The sequence below is a fragment of the Heloderma suspectum genome, chromosome 7, assembly GCF_057233095.1.
Source record: "Heloderma suspectum isolate Gila_16-S chromosome 7, 16-S_ref, whole genome shotgun sequence".
Taxonomy (NCBI): domain Eukaryota; kingdom Metazoa; phylum Chordata; class Lepidosauria; order Squamata; family Helodermatidae; genus Heloderma; species Heloderma suspectum.
The window spans coordinates 114,324,483-114,343,880 of NC_139464.1; the positions used below are offsets into that span (position 1 = coordinate 114,324,483).

Here is a 19,398-nt window from a genome sequence, read left to right on the forward strand (position 1 = left end):
CTACATCTGGTATGTTTATATGAATATATTTAAATAGATTGAAATCTGGGCACTTTGTTTTTCAGTGCAATTTGTTTGCCATCTAGCACAGTTAGCACTGGATGACAGCTGATTTCTGATGGTGGAGTTTATAATAAACCTTTCATAGAAGTGGCAGAATGGTACGGCTGAGTGTAACGCTGCTGTCGTTGTTTGTCTTTCTTCCAGGATAGAATAATCAATTTAGCTGTTGGCAGTGTAACATCCTTGCTGCTTATAGTAAGTATTCAACTTATTTTGGCATGCTCAAGTCCAAAAACCAAACTTTGACAGTCACGGTTTATCAGAATGGCCTTGTTTGGTGGGTCTGCAACAAAATGTTGCAGTGTATTCTCACCTCCTAGCGGGAGTGCTTCTGTTCAGGGTTTCAGCCAACCCGCCATACCCTCTGGGATGTCGTAAGGGGCGGAAGAACTGCAGCCTCCAACCTGTTTCCCATTTTTCTTTCCAATGGACAGCAAACATTCTGGGCTTAGTCCTCCTTTGAACTCTCTTGAGGCTTTGAAGTTCTGTTTCCTCCCCCACCCCCTTAGGTTTTTTTTTTTAATTACTTCTGCAAACCTTCCCATGAGCACACTGATCCCCGCCCCTCTTTTTGCTCAGTAGGTCCATGTCAGGACTCACTGTCTGAGTCTGCTGTTAGAGGGAGTGGTGATACTGCCTCTGTACGTACGTTTCATTTAGGTGTCCTGGTTAATTTGATCTATGGTCTGTGAGTTGCCAAATCACTCTAACAGCAAACTCAGGCGGTGAGTGCAGAAAGAAGTGGAGCAAAAACGGGGCCATCAGAGACAAGATGGAACTCGTGAGGTTGGCAGAAACACCCCCCCCTCCCGTGAGGACTGAGCATGCCCAGTAGCCACAGCATGTTAACGTGTCAGTCGAAAAAAGGGAAATGGAGGTGGAGGAAGGAATGGAGTATCCTGGAGGACATGGCTGGTTGGCACTGTGAACAGAAGGACTGCTGTTAGAAGGGGAGGACCCACCACAGCATTTAGTTTCAGGTCCCACTTGTCCTTTTTAAAAAGCCCTCTAAGCAAGCGGCATCACTGCATCTCGGGGTAGCGAACGGCCATAAGTTAGTGATGCATTGTGTAAAGTAGATCCTGGTCAGGGCAGAATCTGTTACCTGGAATAGGAACCTACGAAGCTGCCTTATCTGACCTTGTCTGACCATTGGTGCATCCAGCCTAGTGCCATTTTCTGTGACTGGCAACAGCTCTCCAGGGTCTTGGGCAGAGGTCTTTGAGATCCTGTAACTGGAGATCCTAGTGGTAGGCTTGAGTTCTAGTATTAGGAGACATTTTTCTCTTATCAGGTCACCTCCCACCTCTGTCGGCTATCTCCCCCCCCCCCCAACTCACGTGTGTATTAGCCTTTCCTCAAGGGAAGCTGTTCTAACCCTGTGTTCATTTTAATTGCCTTTTGCAAATGACAGAGCTTCCATTAACATAAGCATTACCATAACTTGGTTTATTAAAGGCTCCCTATCTGCATGTCTTGTTAGATGTAATAACCTTGTTTTCGCATCGGTACAACAATCTGCAGGGGGATGTCCACTGATGCTAGGGGCATGTTAGGGGGCTTGTGGCTTAAAAATAAAGAAATAAAGGGTACATTTAAGTAAATGTAGCTTAAAATCATGATGAGCTGTCCAGGTCAGTGCTGCCTTCAAGATTAGGATCCTTTTTTTCCCTTTCAAATTAAAGACTCACCTGTGCCCTTAAAAGAGTCACAAAGCCCAGGCTAATCCCCACTGCGGTCACAACACACAGACTGGGTTCAGACAAGACACAGCTGCCCATCATGGGTTAATTCCCCATGAGCCATGATGGGGGTAGTTCTTCTACTGACCAACTGGAAATGAGCTATGATGCCCATGGGCAGCACACCGAACCCAGAGAGTGGGCTACACGCGGGTTCTTTAACCCTTGCATAACCCCTAATGCTCACCGGGTTTGCACGGCATGACAACTCCCAAGCGGGCGCTGCATATTCAAAACGGTGGCTGCGGGCGCTGCAGCCTCACTGTGGGTTCCATAACCCACAGTAGGCAGTTGTGTTGCACACACAGGCCCACGGCGTGCTTCTGATTTGTTTGTTAAATGAGCCAGGTGGTTAGAGGCAGTGCGATCAGTGGCATTATTGACATCCAGAATGTCCAAGGCATCCGGCCTGCAGCCAGAAGGGTCTTGACATTGTCTGGACTTGACGAATATTCAAATCTTTGATGGTATGTGTGATCTAGCCAGCTGCCCAGCTTCTCCCTCTGTTGTTCTACTCATGTACAGCAATGAACTAAAATTAGCATCCTGCTTTAGAAATACTTTACAGAATAGAGTCATTTTGCAAGCTGTTGAATTAGTAGTTATTGACCAGGCTCCCAAATAACGACTCATATAGTTGCCTCTGGTAAGAATCCTTTCCAAGAGAACAGGCATGGAAGCTTTAGAAAAGCTGGGTCTCTCCCCCCCCCCGCCCCCCCATTTAGGCCAAGCAACCAACATGAATAGGTGATGCCTGCTGGGCTGGTAGCATTTGTAGACTTTGGAAGGCCCTATTTATGGCACCGACATTTGACTGTTGGAGGAGAAAGACGTAATGCAAACTTGAACTAAAATGGAGGGAGCACATTCGTGGTTATAGATAAAGTCCCTCTTAAAGAAATGGGGAGCTCCTGACCATAACTAGCTAGTTTGCTGGAGTGAACGGTAATTGTGGAAAAACTACATGCCTGCTGATCTGGAGCACGTTAGATACTATTGTGGAGAGGATATTTATTCTTGTAAAGCGTGTAAGAAAAGCAATCGTGTACTTTCTGTGTGAAGATAATGCCTGTACCCTTGCATTCTTCCCCTATAGGTCACTCTAATCAGTGCTTTTTTCTTTCCTCAACTACCTCCAAAACCGGTGAATATATTTTTTGCTTTCTGCATCTCCTTGTGTAGTGTTTCGGCTGGCATTCTTGTAAGTATTGCTACACTTGCTTATGCTAAGATTAAATGGATCTTGCTCAGATTGGGGGAAGAGTAGTACACAATAGCACCAAACTGAATTTTGCAAGAGCAGAGTGAATAAAGACATAAACACATAAGCAATTTATAGTAGTCTGCATGGCTAACAAGCATGGATTCTAAGTCAGCGTGGAGATCTGAATTTAAGAATGGTAGTTGGAAATAGTAGCTCCTTAATTACAAGATTTCCATTCTTCCCTTGGTTTAGAAATGTTGAATGTGCGTGCGTGCGTGTGTGTGTGTGTGGGGAAAAGAGATAAAGCAAAGGTAAAACATTTAGGGTAGGGTAAAAACCCTCTTCAGGTGATCTGTCCCTTCCCTGTCAGCCTTTGGGAAGGTGGGGAGGAAGAGTGAACATTTGGTTCTGGCCCTGTTAGCATGCAGCCCCCAACAGAAAAAGGGTTCCCACCCTGATCTATGGCATCATTTATGGGAAGGTTCTCCTATACAGTCTCCCAGTCAAATGATGAGAGCTGCAGTGGGCTGATGCATAAATGCTAAGGACAAGGAGGGGGAAAATGCCAGTGTTTGATATTGTGGCTCTATAATTCCATTAGAGGCAAATCAACTGACAGTGTCTATTCCCATTCTTGAAAGTTAGCATTACGTGTGAAGAATGTAACACTGTCTCTTAGAAAAAATGAAAAAGCAGCTCAGTACCTGTTTTGACCAAAGTGTATGTGGGAAGGAGTGAGCGTATAGTGCAACCTGAGGCCCCTTCATGCATTTCTGTTGAGGTATGGGAGCTGCTTCTCTGGTTGTTTCCCCATGCCAGCATGGTTATGTTGGAAGCTTTGGGATGGGAAGGTCTTTCCCATCCAGTATTCAGAGCAGGAGGACAACTATTGGTCCACCTACATGTGCACTTCAGATTATTTGGAGTCCAACTCCCATCAGCCCCAGCCAGCATGGCCAGTGGTTAGGGATGCTGGGAGTTATAGTCCAAAGCAATTGGAGGACGAAGGCTGGCCTACGTGGTTTTTGCTTTGCAACCTTAAGGTGTGTATATGAGTGTAATCCTGTACACTATGATAGCATATGAAGTTGTGCCTCTACTTGAAATGCTCATCTAACACAGCTGGTTTTTTTTTCTTCTCCTCCTTAGATCTACTGGTATCGACAAGGAGACCTGGAGCCTAAATTTAGGAATTTAATTTACTACATCTTGTTTTCAATTATTATGTTATGTATATGTGCCAATCTCTACTTCCATGAAGTGGGGAAATGACTGCCATAGGGCATGCCCTAGAATGTATAAAGTTGTTCCAGGACGCCATTGTGGGAAGTGCTCACAGGATGGATAACTGACCCCAAACGGAGACGGTTTCATCAGTGCAAGCGGCAGACGGGTACTCGAGTTGTCATGCAGGTGTATATTTGAATGGCCCTTCCTTGTGGTGAGGTGAGCTATTGCGATATGACGTGACATCTCTGCTGTTTTGGGGGAAAGAGATAGCGCACTTACTGAACATTCCAACTGTACCCTTGTTTTTCAGAACGGCACAAGCTTTTTCCTTTTGGGAAAAAATTGCATTTTTATTACACTGTACAAAAACTGCAGCACTGCAAATGTCTGTACTTCAGTATAAATAAAAAGGCATTCTACTGTTACAGAATACGAAAATGTTCTCACTTGTATTAAATTGTACACAGTTATTTCTGTTCCCTCTCTAAGCAACCAACTGTTTTGTTAACTACAACTTCATTTTCACGTAGAGCCACAGACTGAAGACAAACTGACTTCTGAGGAAGCTAATTACAGCAATAAATATTGGGTTTGGTTTTTTTTACATATCCTTGTAGTATTGAGTCATGTTTCCCACCCAAGTTACACTCTAAGTCTGAACTTGTTCAGCTGGGAGTTTCTATAAAAGCACTGTCTGGACCATACCATCTCCCCCTTTGCTCCATTGTATTCATTTGTGGAGGTGGTTTTCCCTTATGTAATAGAGTTCTGAATAAGAGTTGGAAGGATTGTGAGTTTAAATTTACATTTTTAAAGTTTATTGCTTGGAGGGAGGGGCACTTACTTACATGCTTCCCTTTCTCCTACGTGAAGAATTGCTTCTAGTCATTCTTGGGCTACATCCATTGCCAGCAACAGATTTTTTTTTTAGCAACCACCAAAGTCAGGTGTGAATGTAGCAGTGTTTTCTACTACTGAATGCACTGGAAGTAACAGTATTAGAAAAACAGACCTTTTCTATTTTATGCTACTCCTTGCTTTCTGTAGTCACTGCATTATAACTATATTTTGTCCTGAAATAGGACAATCAATGCACAATAAGAACTGCTCCCCCCTGTGAAGACTCTTTCTTGTTCGTGCACTGTCGGCCTAAAACATCTAATTCCATCACTGCCAGATTTGGTTTCAGCCCCAAGCAGCCACATCAGGGATAGGCACTGCCTGCTAAAAATTAAAAACCTTGGCTTTGATCAGCTATTGTTATAACCCTTTTAAAGCATGAGATCAACATGCTTCTGTGGCCAGCAAACATAAGCTGAAGCTATCTCAGCAAATGCTTCATTTGGAAAGGCCGTTCAGGGGTTACAGACAGCTGTTTTGTGACACAAGTACATGCCACACTGGACCAGAGGACATGCTTAGTGGCAGCTCACTAAATCTTCAACATCCTTGGAGTCTTCAGAACCAGGACTATCCAAAGAGGAGCCAATAATATGGGAGTTCTCTCCATGGTGTTGCAATATAGGATCTGGAATGAACAGATACACATTAAATGGTTGTGAAATTACAAAAATTGATATATACAATTAATATACAAAAACTGATTTATTCATCTATAAATACATAACATTTATTTCCTGTGCTGCTATAACAAAATGGCGAAGTGTAACAACGCTAAGCTGGGAAGCCCACTGTTCATTTCTTCTATGTTTGGATGGGACTTGCTAAATGGGGCTAGAAGTCTTAACAGGTTTACCTTCCCAGGAGTCCTTTGCTCAGGGGATCTCACAACCTAAGACGGCATCACCCAGGTTGTTTTTAGACCGTCTCTTGCCTGGGGCAGCACTAGCAAACCCATGTTTCTCAGACTATCGTCAGGTAAAGTCCACAGAAGACAGATTTATTTCTCAGTAATATTAGGTCTGCATCCTTGTAAAAATAAAGCCACCTATGCGGGTGACGAGATCAGACTTGTACTGGTCTTGGCCAAAATCCATACTTAATAACAAGAGACACCACAGGTTGATCACCACAACATTTCTAGTTTTATAAGGTCATCAACTTCCAGTAGGGATAGGAAGATCAGACAGAAAACATACAACTTAAGATCATGGGGGAAGGCGCTCCTCTAAGTACCTCAGATACATGATGTGTTACCAAGGAAGCGAGACGTCTGCATTGTGGTGCCCCGACTACAGAACACCCTTGCCAAGGAGCTGCAACTGGTGCTGACGCAGCAATAGCTTTGGTGCCAGCTCAACCCCTTTTTGTTGATCAAAAGATTTTAATTGGCTGACTGTTTTATTGCATTGGTTGCCCTTCGTTTTATTGTGATGTTGTTGTTTTTGGTGCTTTTATTGTTTTAATTGTATCTGTATACACTGCCCTGGTATCCGTGAGGCTGAACGGTGGTTTTAAAATGTGTCATTGAATAAGTAAATGCAACTCACCTTAGGAGGGCCTGACCAGGGAAAAGGTGTAACCACCCACTCGTTCTGGCCTGGCTTAGCATTACAGGAACAAACCTTGGGTTTGTTAACTCCTCCCCTTCACTTTAGAGCTAAGCGCAGTTCCCTGTGACGTCTGTACATAGATAAGATAATTTTTGTGAACCACCCAGAGAGCTTCAGCTATGGGGCGGTAGGGAAATGAAATGAAAGAAGGAAACCACAGTTTCCCAATTACTGTTAAGCCAGGATATCAAACCATGGTTTGATTTAACTGAAACAACGTGGAAAGAAACTACAGTCCCCCAAGTTTAGACATCAGGAGGAACTGCACTTCCTTCTGAAGCGGAAGCTTCCGATCTCCGCCTTGTGTACGGTGGCAGTGGTGGTGAAGAGAACATGCAAGCCCAATGCTTGGGTAGGTGCGTTCCCATTAACACAGCTATGGGGAACCTGTCACTCTCCAGAGGTTATTGGACTCCAACTCCCATTATCACCGACCATTTGCCATGCTGGTTGGGGTTGATGGGAGTTGGAGTCCAAGATCATCCAGAGGTCGACAGGTTTCCCACCCTCCCATAACATTAAACCACTATGTCACGTCAGGTGTATGCATGTGAGAGAGAAATAAGATCCTAACAGAAGAAATGAAACGTGTATCAGTTAGGAATATTGCAAGCAGCATTCCCTCCTTGAGCTTTTAAAAGAAGAACCTAGACAGTTGCGTCAAGCTCAGGTTCACCGCAGTCACCTGTTAGTGTTGTCAGAGGCAAGACCGATTCACTGTCTATATCGTCCGATGTCTGAATGAAGCCACGGGGAGAAGGTACAATGAGAACAGTTTCATCCATAGTGGACTGTTCAACTTGCTCTTCTGTTGTTGGAGAACTGAGACTCTGTATGGACAAAACAAACAGCTTTTTTTCCCAGTTGTATGTACAGAATAGAAATGTGCTTTTGAAAAGGTCTAAAATAGCAGATGAAGTGTATGCTAATTGGCTTGCTCTAAATAAACTACCAGGGGTAGAAGATGGAAATTTATTCGCAGCTGCAGGTCTCGCCTCTCAGTTGCGAAGTCCGTCAAAGGTAGGTGAAATATAGCAGTGCAGTTATTAGATGTCTTTGCAATTAGAAAGGGGAAAGCAAAGTTCTCCCACTGCATTTGTCACCTTCTCTCTCTGAAGAGAATATCTCGGGGATCAAGTAATGTCTCAGCTGATGTGCCGTGGGGTTTCAACTGGTGTAGGAGCCAAACTAGGCAAGACGTAAGTGGATCTCCCATCTCAAAAGTTGTACCAAAAGCTGGGCTTTGGGGGTTTAGTTCTTTCTCCTTGTGTCATTTTCCCAACGAAAGTCACCCCACCCTCACAGTCACTCTTTCATGCAAGTAGGCATCCTTTGCTTGTGATTAGGTACTCACAAGTAAAACAGTAGGCCATTTGGAGCACTGCACATAGCTTTTAGCAACCCAGCAAGGGGTAGGGCAACTGGATCATTAAAGAGCTCTGTTATACCAAGCCAGAGCAGGGGTCTGGATGCAGCCAATTGCAGCTCTCCGGCGAGCGCACCTGCATAATACACATTTGTCATGTTCACACTTGGTCAGTCTCTCAAAGCTATCTTTAAAAGGATTTCAAATAAATCTACAATAATAAAAGGATGTGTGTATCTGTGATCTATTTGTCAATCACAGCCATAGCACCAAGGCCATGAAAGCTAGAGACCTGAAACTTGGCATGCATACTAAGGAGACCAAGGGGTTATTTTGTTTTTTTAAACGCATTAATTTTAATTAACTTAAATGTGTCCATGTGGCTGAAGCCTGCAGCAATGTCTTCAGCCACTAGGGGTAGCCCTTCGTTACCAGCATGTAGCTTTGCAGTCAACAGTTTGAAATTAGAGGAGCCAGTAGGCGGAGGGCCAGAGTTATATGCCTGCCCCCTCCCTGCTGCTGTGGGGCAGCTTCCCTTCAGGGGAATGGAGTGGACAGACACCTCCCTCAGGGACCTACAGGGGTGCACCATGGCAGGCGCCATGCCTAGGCATGGCTTCACTTGGGGCGGGCACAAGGTGCCCGTTCACACATAATGGTGGCAAATTATGAGTCACTTAACCCATGATTTGCTGCAGCATGTGCTGGACAGGTTCTGCAGCCATTTTCCATATTCCATCTCCAATCAGGTGACTGGAGGTTGCAACGTGATGTCCGAACCTGGACACTGTAGGTTAATTGTGGGTTAAACAGCCCACATTTAACCTAACTACTAATTGCAGGTTTAACCAACTCACAATTTGCCACCATTATGTGTGAACTGGGTCAACGTGTCCAACCCTGACAGCTGTGTGAATTTGCCTGAAGGCTTTGCTGCATCAAACTCAGGGCTATTCCAACCCATGCAAAACTGGGTCCATTCACCAGCAATAAACAAAAACAGGAAAAGTAACAGAAGCTGGTGCTATTTAACATATATTAAGACCCAAATGTGTGCCAGACTTGTCATGCCATCATGCTTGATTTCCCTTACCTCAGAAATGTATGTTCCGGCCAAATTGGATCGACGATTCTCTTCACGCTTGAGGTCTGCATCCAAAATCTCTTCTTCGGCTCTTGCCATGACCCTGTCTATGAGTTCAGTGCTATTTCTGCCATCAAATTTGGAGGAGTCATCTTCACTGTAAGCAGACTGCTCTTCAACAGTCAGCTTGGGCTGGTGGATGTCATCCGGAAAAGCATCTGCTTCCAGCGAAGTTGGAGGGTCCACTAGGTCGACTGGCTGAATGTCTGAATCAACAGTAAGTTCCGCCTGGGTTACGGAGGGAGAAATTTCTTCTGCTGCAACGGTGCGAATTATGACGCTTGGCGCATGACACTGTACTGTGACGTTGTCACTTGTGTTCAGCAAATGCTCTGGCTGTGAGAAATGGCCACAAAATGGGTAAGTGCCAAAGAGTGTTTAACGTTTCTAACCTGAGTTGATCCTACATCTGTAATTTAACTACAAGTTTCTTAGTTCGAAATGGCTTAAAGAGAGACAAACCCAAATGAATACAGTAGAGAACAGTGGGATCTGGAGATCCAGTTATCTCCATACATTGTGAATTTACTGCATCACATCTCTTCTACAATGGTAAAAGGGGGCAAGCTATACATTTTATAATAAATAATAAAAATGGGTAGAAAAATATCACAAGCCCTGACCATATTGGAGAGCTTAACAGGGTCCCTTTCATGGATGCTGCACATAACTTATGAGCATGGATTTGGAAGATCAGAGTTACAGTCCCATATCTGCATTTCCCTAGTTATCGTTTTCTTTCTGAGTGAGCTACATGACTGTATTCAGGATACTACAGTGATTTATATAGCTACGGAGAGTTAGGAAGAATTTGGTGGTGGTTGCAGAATTATTCAGTAGCCCTATCATTCCTGCAGAAAACACTTGAGGCTACAGAATGTTAAGCAGCTACTGCCATCTGAGAAGAAAAAGAAGGCACCTCACATAGAGTCATAGAATAGTAGGGTTGGAAGGGGCCAGAAGACCATCGAGTCCAACTCCCTGCTCAATGCAGGAATCCAAGTCAGAGCATCCGCGACAGATGGCTGTCCAGCCTCGTCTTGAATGCCTCCAGTGTGGGAGAGCCCACCACCTCCCTAGGTCATTGGTTCCATTGCCGTATTGCTCTAACAGGAAGTTTCTCCTGATGTTTAGCCAGAACCTGGCTTTCTGTAACTTGAGCCCATTCTTCCGTGTCCTGCACTCTGGGATGATTGAGAAGAGATCCCAGCCTTCCTCTCTGTGACAACCTTTCAAGTACTTGAAGAGCGCTGTCATATCTCCCCTCAGTCTTCTCTTCTCAAGGCTAAACATGCCCAGTTCTTTCAGTCTCTCCTCATCGGGCTTTGTTTCCAGTCCCCTTATCATCCTTGTTGCCCTCCTCTGAACCCTCTCCAGCTTGTCTGCATCCTTCTTAAAGTGCGGTGTCCAGAACTGGACACAATACATCTGGGTTTCTGGACACTAATGTTTGGCCTCAAGGATTTAATATCTGCAGCTCTGGATTTAATATCTGCAGCTCTGTCTCATGACCAGTTAGTGCATATAACCCTGCCTTATCTCAGAAGGGGCAGCTGGACCCCGCTGGGACTGCAGGAGTCAGCCCAATAGGGACGCGAGTGGCACAGGAAGGAGCCACTCAACTCAGCCAGCTTCAAACACTGGCTGAGCCGCTTTCCATGCAAAGAGAGGTATGGAGCTCTGTGCTGCTCTGCACATGAAAAAAACGGGTGGCGTTGACAATGATGACATTACGGGAGAGGGCTGGGATTGGGGGCGGGCCTCCCACCCCCTTGACATCATCCAGCCCACGGGCATGGTCCAAGTGGCAATCTGGTCCCCCAGATCAAAAGAGGTCCCCCCTCCACCCTGATCTAATGGTATAGCTACAGTGATTTGCAGTATATTGGCAAGGATCTCTGACTCCCCGTCATTTAGGAACAGCAACAACAAAAAGGCTCATCCCCAATTATACTGCTGAAATGAAGGAAGTTGGGGTAATCAGGAGTGGATTTTCGGTGAAAGGACTGAGTACAGCTCAGTTCTGGTACAGAGCACAAATACCTAGGCTCAGAATGTGCTCAGAGACCTCCCGTTCTTTAATTCTATGTCTTTTGCACTAGGCTCTGGTAGACACATCTCGGGATTCTAGTTAAAAAAACCCTAGGTAGATCCCACAAGCAACCCCTGAAGTAGATTGGGATGCGTTTCCAAATCCAAGTCCATACTTCTTGTGTAACCTTTTTCATTAGCCCATTTTTTCACAGAAGGAGTAACCCTAAGCCCTCAGGGAGGGTGCCTGAGAGGCCACTGGATATCGTCTCCCCATGTGGGGCAAGGCCCACGAGCAGAGAAGGAAGCCTGCCCCTGGAGGCCTCATTGCAGCAGACAGCTCTGCCCCTGCTTCTGTCTAACAGCAATCGGGGCTGAAAAGGGGCGTGCTGCAGACAGATGAAGGGAGGCTTTGGATCTGATGAATCCCAAGAGCCTTCATTATCTACACATTCCAGCATGGGGTGGGGGGATTTTCCCTCGCTGAAACCAATGGACGGGAAACATTCCAAAAGGAGAGAGCGGTGCCAAAAAAATGGAGGGAAAGGACTGCCCTGGCCTGCCCGGGACTGGCTGTGCTTGGGAGCGGCAGTTCGTCTGCCAGAGATTTTCCCTGCCTTGTCCCCCCAGGACAGGGCTGTTAAGCTGATAAGATACCTTGTCATATTCAGGTCTGCTGCTAGTCTATAAACTTGACTCAAAGGTCTTTTAGGCTGCAATCCTATAACTACTTATCTGGGAGTAAGCCCCATTGAATTAAATGGGACTTACTTCTGAGTAGACATGTGTAGGACTGTTAGGTTATTAGAGGGCAGAGTTTCAAAACTGGTTCAATCTCTCAGGGAGCCATACTTTGATACTAATTTAGTGATATATTTATAACTGGTAAATATAGAAGTTTTGGAATGCAACGTTGTCCAGTTTCTTCAGTAATTTCTCTATCATTCCTTGCTAAACCATTTTCAGCATTCTTCTGAGTATAATCTACATTCTTCCCAGGTTTGCATATTACCCAAATGCTTTTCTCTTCAAGCTCTTCAATCATGGTAATAAATTGTAGTGAGAGATGAATTACCTGCCTTCAATTGCACGTGCGTGCTCTCTCTCTCTCTCTGTACGTACACACACACACACACACCACATCTTAAATATTTTATAGAAAAGTGGATATAAATAATAGAAAATAAATAAACTGGAAGATTAGAGCACAGCAATGTGTGTTTATTAAGTATCAAAATGTGTGTTTAAGCATCAAATTCAGAAAGGCTTTTACGTTGCCAGATTCAAAGTTTTGCCATCTGCACTCTTGGAAGGCAGATTTATGAGGGTCCCATATCAAGAACGCTTATGCTCTTGTGAAGCGGGGGAAGTGGAGACAGTTGGACACGTTTTACTGTTCTTTTTATTGTGATCTTTGATGCACTTTTATTACCCTGATTTTACAACAAATCCCTGGCAGATCTGTTTTATCTTATTTATAATATTTTTTATCTGATCAGAATCCCTGTGTAACAGCAAAAGTGGCCAGTTTTTTTATCACTTGCTGCTGTCACTTGCTAGGGGGTGTTGAAAAAATCTTATTTTAACATTGTAATTTTTTTTTATATTGGGATTGTATGTTTTTAATCATGTTGTCTTGTGGTTATGCGGTCTGACAGCATGAGTTTTGTATGTTTGTTATTATTTATGCGCTGGTCTTGGACCGAAATAAAACATTCATTCATTCATTCATTCAAGTATCAAAATGGTAGGGAAGGATTGGGTTAAAGCAGAGCCATGGGTCTCTTGTGAGAGAAGAGGGTACTAACTTGGGAAGGGCGGGCTCCTCAGGGGTGAGGGGGAAGCTGGAGAAGTGAGACGAAAAGTCCCTCTTGGGTGATATGGTGGAATTGGCTTGTATGGCTCACTCCAGGGGGAGTGAGAAAAATGCTAGAGGATGTGGAGACAGTAAGGGGCCAGAACTACTCCTCAGAGTGGAAAATATGCCCAAAAAGTTTGTCTCTGCCAGTCCGTGCTAGTTTTTTTGATGCTTCTGGATGGAGCCTATGACCCTCAAAACCCACTATGTGGTGAACAATCAACTCTCACCCACAAATCATGCTTGTGTCATTTGGCTGGCTCACAGCGACCTGCAACAAATCATTGGACCTTGCCACAACTAGCCCATGCAGAGAATGCTCACCAAATGAAATGTTCCAATTATGTCAAATCAAAACTGTTTCGCACTGGACATTCTTTTTTATGTTTTACTAGAAGCCTGTTACAGCTGCTACGATGGACCGGCAATAGCTCTGAAGCGTCTCCCATCCTCAGCCTCTGCTGACTCTGTAGCTCTCCACGGCCCACCTCAAGATACGTACCGATAAGGCGTGGACGATGATCTGGTCTGGCGAGACTGGTGCAGCGGCAGCCGTCAGAGTTACGGTTGGAGTGGTGGTCAGTGTCAAAGGCAGCCCCTGGCTTGAGCTCGTCTGGAGTAAATAGGTGCCTGGAGTTCCCGTAGGCTGTAGATGGAAAGACTACGAAAAGAGGAAAGAAAGTCAATAAAAATGACTCGGCGGCTGACAGGCTCCTCAAGCACGCTCATTCCGAAGTCTAGGTGGAAGGAAGTCAGGCTCAAAAAGGAGCCCCTTTCCTAAATGTAATAAAAACTGAAATCTGTTGAAATCCCAGATATTTTATGACAATTACTACCCCACTGCCACCACATCCTTTCTCCTTACAGTCCACCCAGACTGAAAAGTCAGATCCCCTCTTATTTACTACATTTCCCCCATGTGTCTTCCCACAAGGCAGTGCACACAGCCCCCCATTTTATCCTCACAACATTGGGAAGTCGGTTAGGAGCAGAGATAGCAACTGGTCCAAGGTCACCGAGCTTCGTGGCAGAGTGGAGGTTTGAACCTGGGTGCCCCCCCCCCCAAGTCCCGGTTCAACGCTCCACCTGCTAATCAGGGAGAGGGCAACATGCAGCCTGCGGGAGTCCCCGACCCTGAAATTTGGGGCAGCGGCAAAAATATTGATGGCTTGCCACTGAATTTTGGTGGCAAACCACTATAGAAGGCTAAAATGGCCAAATTTAGTTTACTTTCAAGCAACGTTTGACCATTTCAGCCGTCCGTATCAGTTTGCTGCCAAAAATCAGCAGCAAATTGGGGGGGGGGGGGTTGCGCGCGCATGCGCGCGCCGCTGCCAAATTCACCAGTGTAGCGGCAGCTGGATGTGGCCTGTGGGGAGGTCAGGGTGTGTATGCGCGTGAGAAAATGCCTTCCCTCCACCAGAGTTGCCCACTTCTGTTAGATAGTGTTCATTCACTGTATAGAGAACAATGGGATCAAATCCAGCCTATAAAGGCCTACATGGCTTGAGCCCAGGTTACCTTAGGGAAGGTCTTCCCCCTTTTAGCTTCCTGGACAGAGATCCTCAGTTGAGGCCTCCTTTCAAATACCTTCTTTTTCTGATTATTACACTGGCAGGGCCAAGAAGGGCCTTTCTGATGGTGGCACCCCCTCTCTGGAATTCTCTCGACTGGGCCATCTCTCTTCCCATCTTTTGGAAAACAGTCAAGACATTTTTCTTCTAGCAGGCACGTGCAGGACGAGAGCAGAGGGCTAAGCTGGTGGCATTTTCCGTTGCTGTTACACTGTTCTAGCGTTATTTTAAAAGGTGGTTTGGAGTTTTAATTCTGGCTTGAATTGTAATCTCAATATTGCGCTTTATTGTTATTTTCATGCTACAAGCTGTCCTGACAGCTTGTCAGGCCATATGGCAGGATATAAATACAAAAAAGAACAAAATAAATAAATGTCAGAGTAGCACCTCTGTTAGCTCAACAACAAAGAGCCAAAGCTACTAAATGTTGTGGGCATCCTGTATCTGACAAGGTAAGGTCTTGTCTAACGAAGCTATAGAACTCTTTTTAATAAAAGACAGTGCAATCCGATGGATGTCAAAGGGACTTATTTCCAGGTAAGTGTGTATAGGGTTACAGCCTGAAATACCCAAAATGCAGTTAATGTAAAACCATAATACAGTTTCTTTAAATTGTTTTAAAGCTTCCAACACTTCCTACAGTAAGGTCCTGGTAAATGAATCTCACACTTTTTATAACACTTTCTATAACATAATAGCACCATGCAGACGCAGGGTATCTTTAAATGCAAAAGCGCAAACCAGTAAAGTGTGTTATAGTCAGGCCAGTTCTGGAGTACTTACGGGCAGAATCTCAAAGGTTTGTAGTGTTCCACTATTTAGCGTTATAGTCTCAGAGTCAACAGAAGCAGCAGGGGAATCAGCTGAAGCTATGTGAGTAAGGGGGAAAAATAAACACAGAAATAAGTAAAGCCGTGTTGGGGTGTATTTAATTGACAGAGAGAACATGAAGTGAAACTGAAGGATGTGTGCTCCAGAATGGTATGCACAAGATGGCAATGCAGGAGCAGGGAAATTAAGTGTGTACATAAAGAAGCCACAGTTACACAGATAATTGATTTGACCCTTGGTTGGGGAACAAGAAAATTACTACTGGGGTTACATCATGCAGAGATGTGGCAGAGGAAAGTACACACAGCGACCTGGCTTGGACGACACAACAGCCCACGTGGGTTAATTAACCCTTGCGGTGCCGCGGTACATGCCGTCTGCCATTATGAATATCCATGCGCCACTCAGGGGTTGCTATGGTTTGTCATGTCGTCATCATCAAATTTATATGCCGCTTTTCCACAAAAAGTGCCCGAAGTGGCTAACAAAACAGCAATACAACAACATTATAATAGGACCGCATTACAATCATAAACAACTCATTTAACTGATCCTAACATCATAACATTTCAGATTAATTACAAAATAGGCAAAATCAAACACTGCAACACAGTATCAATTATTATTTTTCAGTAGTGTGTAAACCAGAGCCCAATAAACTAAATCTTTCCTATGCATTAAGGCTTTAATAAACACTATGAACTGCAACAGCTGTGCCAGGAAAACAAAGTGTCATGTGAACATGGGGTGGCAGGGGTTATTTGAGGGTTAAACAACCCTTGCATAACCCACTGTCTGTTTTAGGATAATGCGAGGGCTGTTTAACCCTCAAATAACCCCCACCAGCTGGGTTCTCATGACCCCGGCCGGGGCTCGCATATTCATAATGGTGGCAGGCACACACTGAGCTCCTCGTGGGTAACTTAATCCATGATGGGCTGTCACGTCATGCGAACTGAGTCTGTAACTACACAGAGATTAATGAAAGCCTAAAACATTCTGCTAAAAGTTATTCAAGAGCAATTATAACACCACAAACATCCCACCTCTGTACACGTCTATGATGGCAAAGTGAGAATTGCGCAATCCATGCGATTAGTTGTGCACTACAGACTGCTCACCACAGAAGTGCAGAAATTTAAAGTGGCCTAAGAGAGGGGGCAGAATATGGGCAACTCTTTAAAGGTGAGCATATCACCTGACTCCTGCTTTTGTTTATGGGAGCCCACAGGAGCAGGCCATGCTCCAACTCTTCCTAGTGCTATTCTGTCTACCATCGAGAGAAGGAGCTGCTATCACTCCAAAGTAGAGGTAAACATGGAGAAATTCTGATATTCATTTACTCAAGGTATTTATAAGACACTTTTTAGGGCCAAGCCCTCAAAACAAGGTACACAAAATGAATGAAACTACAGTACATTAAGAAGCTCGCATTAAGTATATAGAAGATACAGCAAACAGGCGAATGAAAAAACTGCTTTGAATCACACAGCCATCAGTTTTCTTTAGGAAAGGCAACAGTAAAAAAGGTAGATTTATTCCTGATTTATTATACTTATATTTCCCCTCTCCTTCCAAGGAGCTCAGAGTGGCTAACATGGGCTTCCTGGGCAGTCTCCCACCTAGACCATGTACAGGGCCAGATCTTCTTAGCTTGAGTAGAAGAACTCAACCCTGTGCCTTCAGACCATTCTACAGGGAGGAGAAACAGCCTGCCTTTGCTCATGTGAGTACTGTTAGCCTGTGTGAGTACTGTTACGGATCTGGCTCTCTGTCTGAATTTTCTGCGTGCATGTGTGCGTGGGTGTGTGTGTGCGTGCACGTACACACTGCTGTCCTCTACTGGATGAAGCGTTCACTGCGCAAATAGATCACAGCCAGTAACTATACACTGACCATCTGCGTTCATACCTTCTGCATGGTCAACTCTCACATAAGCTAACCTGCAGTGCTGAGATCACTGGCATCAGTGTATTTCTTGCTATCTTGTGTCTTGCTCCCATATCATTCCCAGTAACATATGGAAATTCAGCCCGTATGGTTAGGATGGCTTACATGCCACATTAGCCACCTCTGCCCTCTTACAAGGTTCCTGTCACCACCATGGTACACATCCACACGATCTGATCTAACTACATGTGCAGGAACTGCATTCATTAGCAGAAGGAGCAAAGGAGCAACCATGGAACAGCGGCAGCCTCACCATATCAAGTTAACTCTTCTTCATCTCCAAACATAGCACGCCTGCTCAACGTTCACATTCTCATAGTAATATTTGTGGTTATCGCCACTCATTGAAGGAAAACCAGCACTGTGTGTATCATGTAAAATGCTGCTGCACTATATGCTTATCTATACCCAGGCGATGTCTAAGATCAACAGAGGAGGCCTTGCTGGTCATTCCAAAACGAAAGGAATGTCACCATGAAGAACCCCAATGGCGGGCCTTCTCTGTAGCAGCACCCACCCTCTGGAAAACCCTCCCCCATGTGGTTCGGGAGGCAGAAAATGTGGCATTGTTCAAGTGCCTCCTAAAAAGCAACCATTTCAGCCAAGCTTTCCCTGGGTTGTAAGCGCTGTTGGGTTTTATTTTGGTTTTACATGCTACTTTTAAAGTCTTACATTCTGTTTTATTGTGTTATATTTTATGGTTTTAGCTGTTGTGAACTGCCCAGAGAGCCTTGGCTGTTGGGCAGTATATAAATGTGATAGATAGATACATAGATACATAGAGAGAAATAAATAAATAATGGCATGGTTTGCACGATCATGGAGGGAAGTAAGTCACAGTGGGATTTGCATAATTACCCTCGGCAGTGTGGTTTGTTGGGTTGTGCGAACCTGGTCAGTGTGGCTTGTTGCTGTGGGTAACAAGCCACCCAGAACCTTACAACATCTCATGGGTTCATGCAAACCCAGTCACTGTGTGGTGGATATCATGTTCTGCTTATCATTGTGCATGCAAGAGAGGGGAAGGGCTCATGTACCCATATGGGTTTTTTTGTTTGTCTGGAGTAGCCTACAGATCAACTTGCTGGTAGACCAAAAAGAGATACTTGCATCTCTTAAAATCAGAAAGCCCATGAGGGGCTGGGGAGAAGAAACAAATCATGAGCTTCAGCTACTTACAGACATGAGTAATCTGGACTGGAATCTGTAAAGCTGCCATGGGGCCTGGAGAGTTGCCCGAATTCTCATCCAAGCGAGCCACTCGAATCTGAACGTGTTGAACCCCAGAACCGGAATGAGCGTTTGGCAACCCAGGTAAAGATTTATTCTCTGAAAGTTGGTGCCCTGGAGTGTTTTTTTGGCTTTCATGAAGCTGTTTCAGACCTTTGATAAGAACTTAAAAAACACAACACACAGTAACTCAGTGTTGCTGGAAATATAAGAGGAAAGCATTTGGAAAAAAATGGTGTGTGTGATTGATCATGAGAGATTAAACATAATCAAACTTTCTTTTTTTTTTTTACAATTAACTCCCCCACCCCTATGTATAAAGGGCAAGAGTTTGAGTAAACAGTGAAACATACTTGTCGAATTAATCCAGTCTTGTATTAAACCACTTGCCCGATCACCACTGGCGACCAACCATTCCGCACTGGTGAGTCCACCACATTCCCTCCTGGTGAGTGAACAGGGCTGCTGAGAGAGTTACAAAGTGATGTCCCTCCTTTGCCAGCTTGTTCAGCTTCCACACTGGCTGTGGAGGAAGGGAAGTCCCTTCCTCCACAGCCAGGACAGAAGCTGATTGGGTGGGAGAAGCAGGGACACTACATTTGCCACCTGCCCTAGCCTTACTATTTTGTATGTATGTCTGGATGTGTGTTCACGTGCTATTG

At 44.7% G+C, this 19,398-nt stretch overlaps 2 protein-coding genes across 26 annotated transcripts in view; one reads left to right on the top strand and one right to left on the bottom strand.

Moving 5' to 3' along the window:
* The window catches only part of TMEM243 (transmembrane protein 243), a 47,329-nt gene extending 42,309 nt beyond the window's left edge, over nt 1–5,020 (top strand). For 11 of the 21 annotated variants that reach the window (XM_084811172.1, XM_084811169.1, XM_084811165.1 and 8 more), the window contains 3 exons: nt 208–258; nt 2,902–3,006; nt 4,159–5,020. In XM_084811172.1, coding sequence (XP_084667298.1) covers nt 208–258; nt 2,902–3,006; nt 4,159–4,281 — 279 coding nt within the window. In that variant the 3' untranslated portion in view covers nt 4,282–5,020. The remainder of the gene's footprint in view (nt 1–207; nt 259–2,901; nt 3,007–4,158) is intronic. The other 10 variants (XM_084811185.1, XM_084811183.1, XM_084811182.1 and 7 more) reach the window with 1 other exon arrangement.
* Nucleotides 4,573–19,398, bottom strand: part of DMTF1 (cyclin D binding myb like transcription factor 1) — a 42,964-nt gene continuing 28,138 nt past the window's right edge. For 2 of the 5 annotated variants that reach the window (XM_084811161.1, XM_084811159.1), the window contains exons 12-17: nt 18,686–18,901; nt 15,509–15,594; nt 13,654–13,812; nt 9,212–9,598; nt 7,438–7,582; nt 4,573–5,767 (exon numbers count right to left, since the gene is read on the bottom strand). In XM_084811161.1, the coding sequence (XP_084667287.1) occupies nt 5,658–5,767; nt 7,438–7,582; nt 9,212–9,598; nt 13,654–13,812; nt 15,509–15,594; nt 18,686–18,901 (1,103 nt within the window). In that variant the 3' untranslated portion in view covers nt 4,573–5,657. Of the gene's footprint in view, nt 5,768–7,437; nt 7,583–8,106; nt 8,255–9,211; nt 9,599–13,653; nt 13,813–15,508; nt 15,595–18,685; nt 18,902–19,398 lie in introns of those variants that run through there. The other 3 variants (XR_014784490.1, XM_084811158.1, XM_084811157.1) reach the window with 3 other exon arrangements.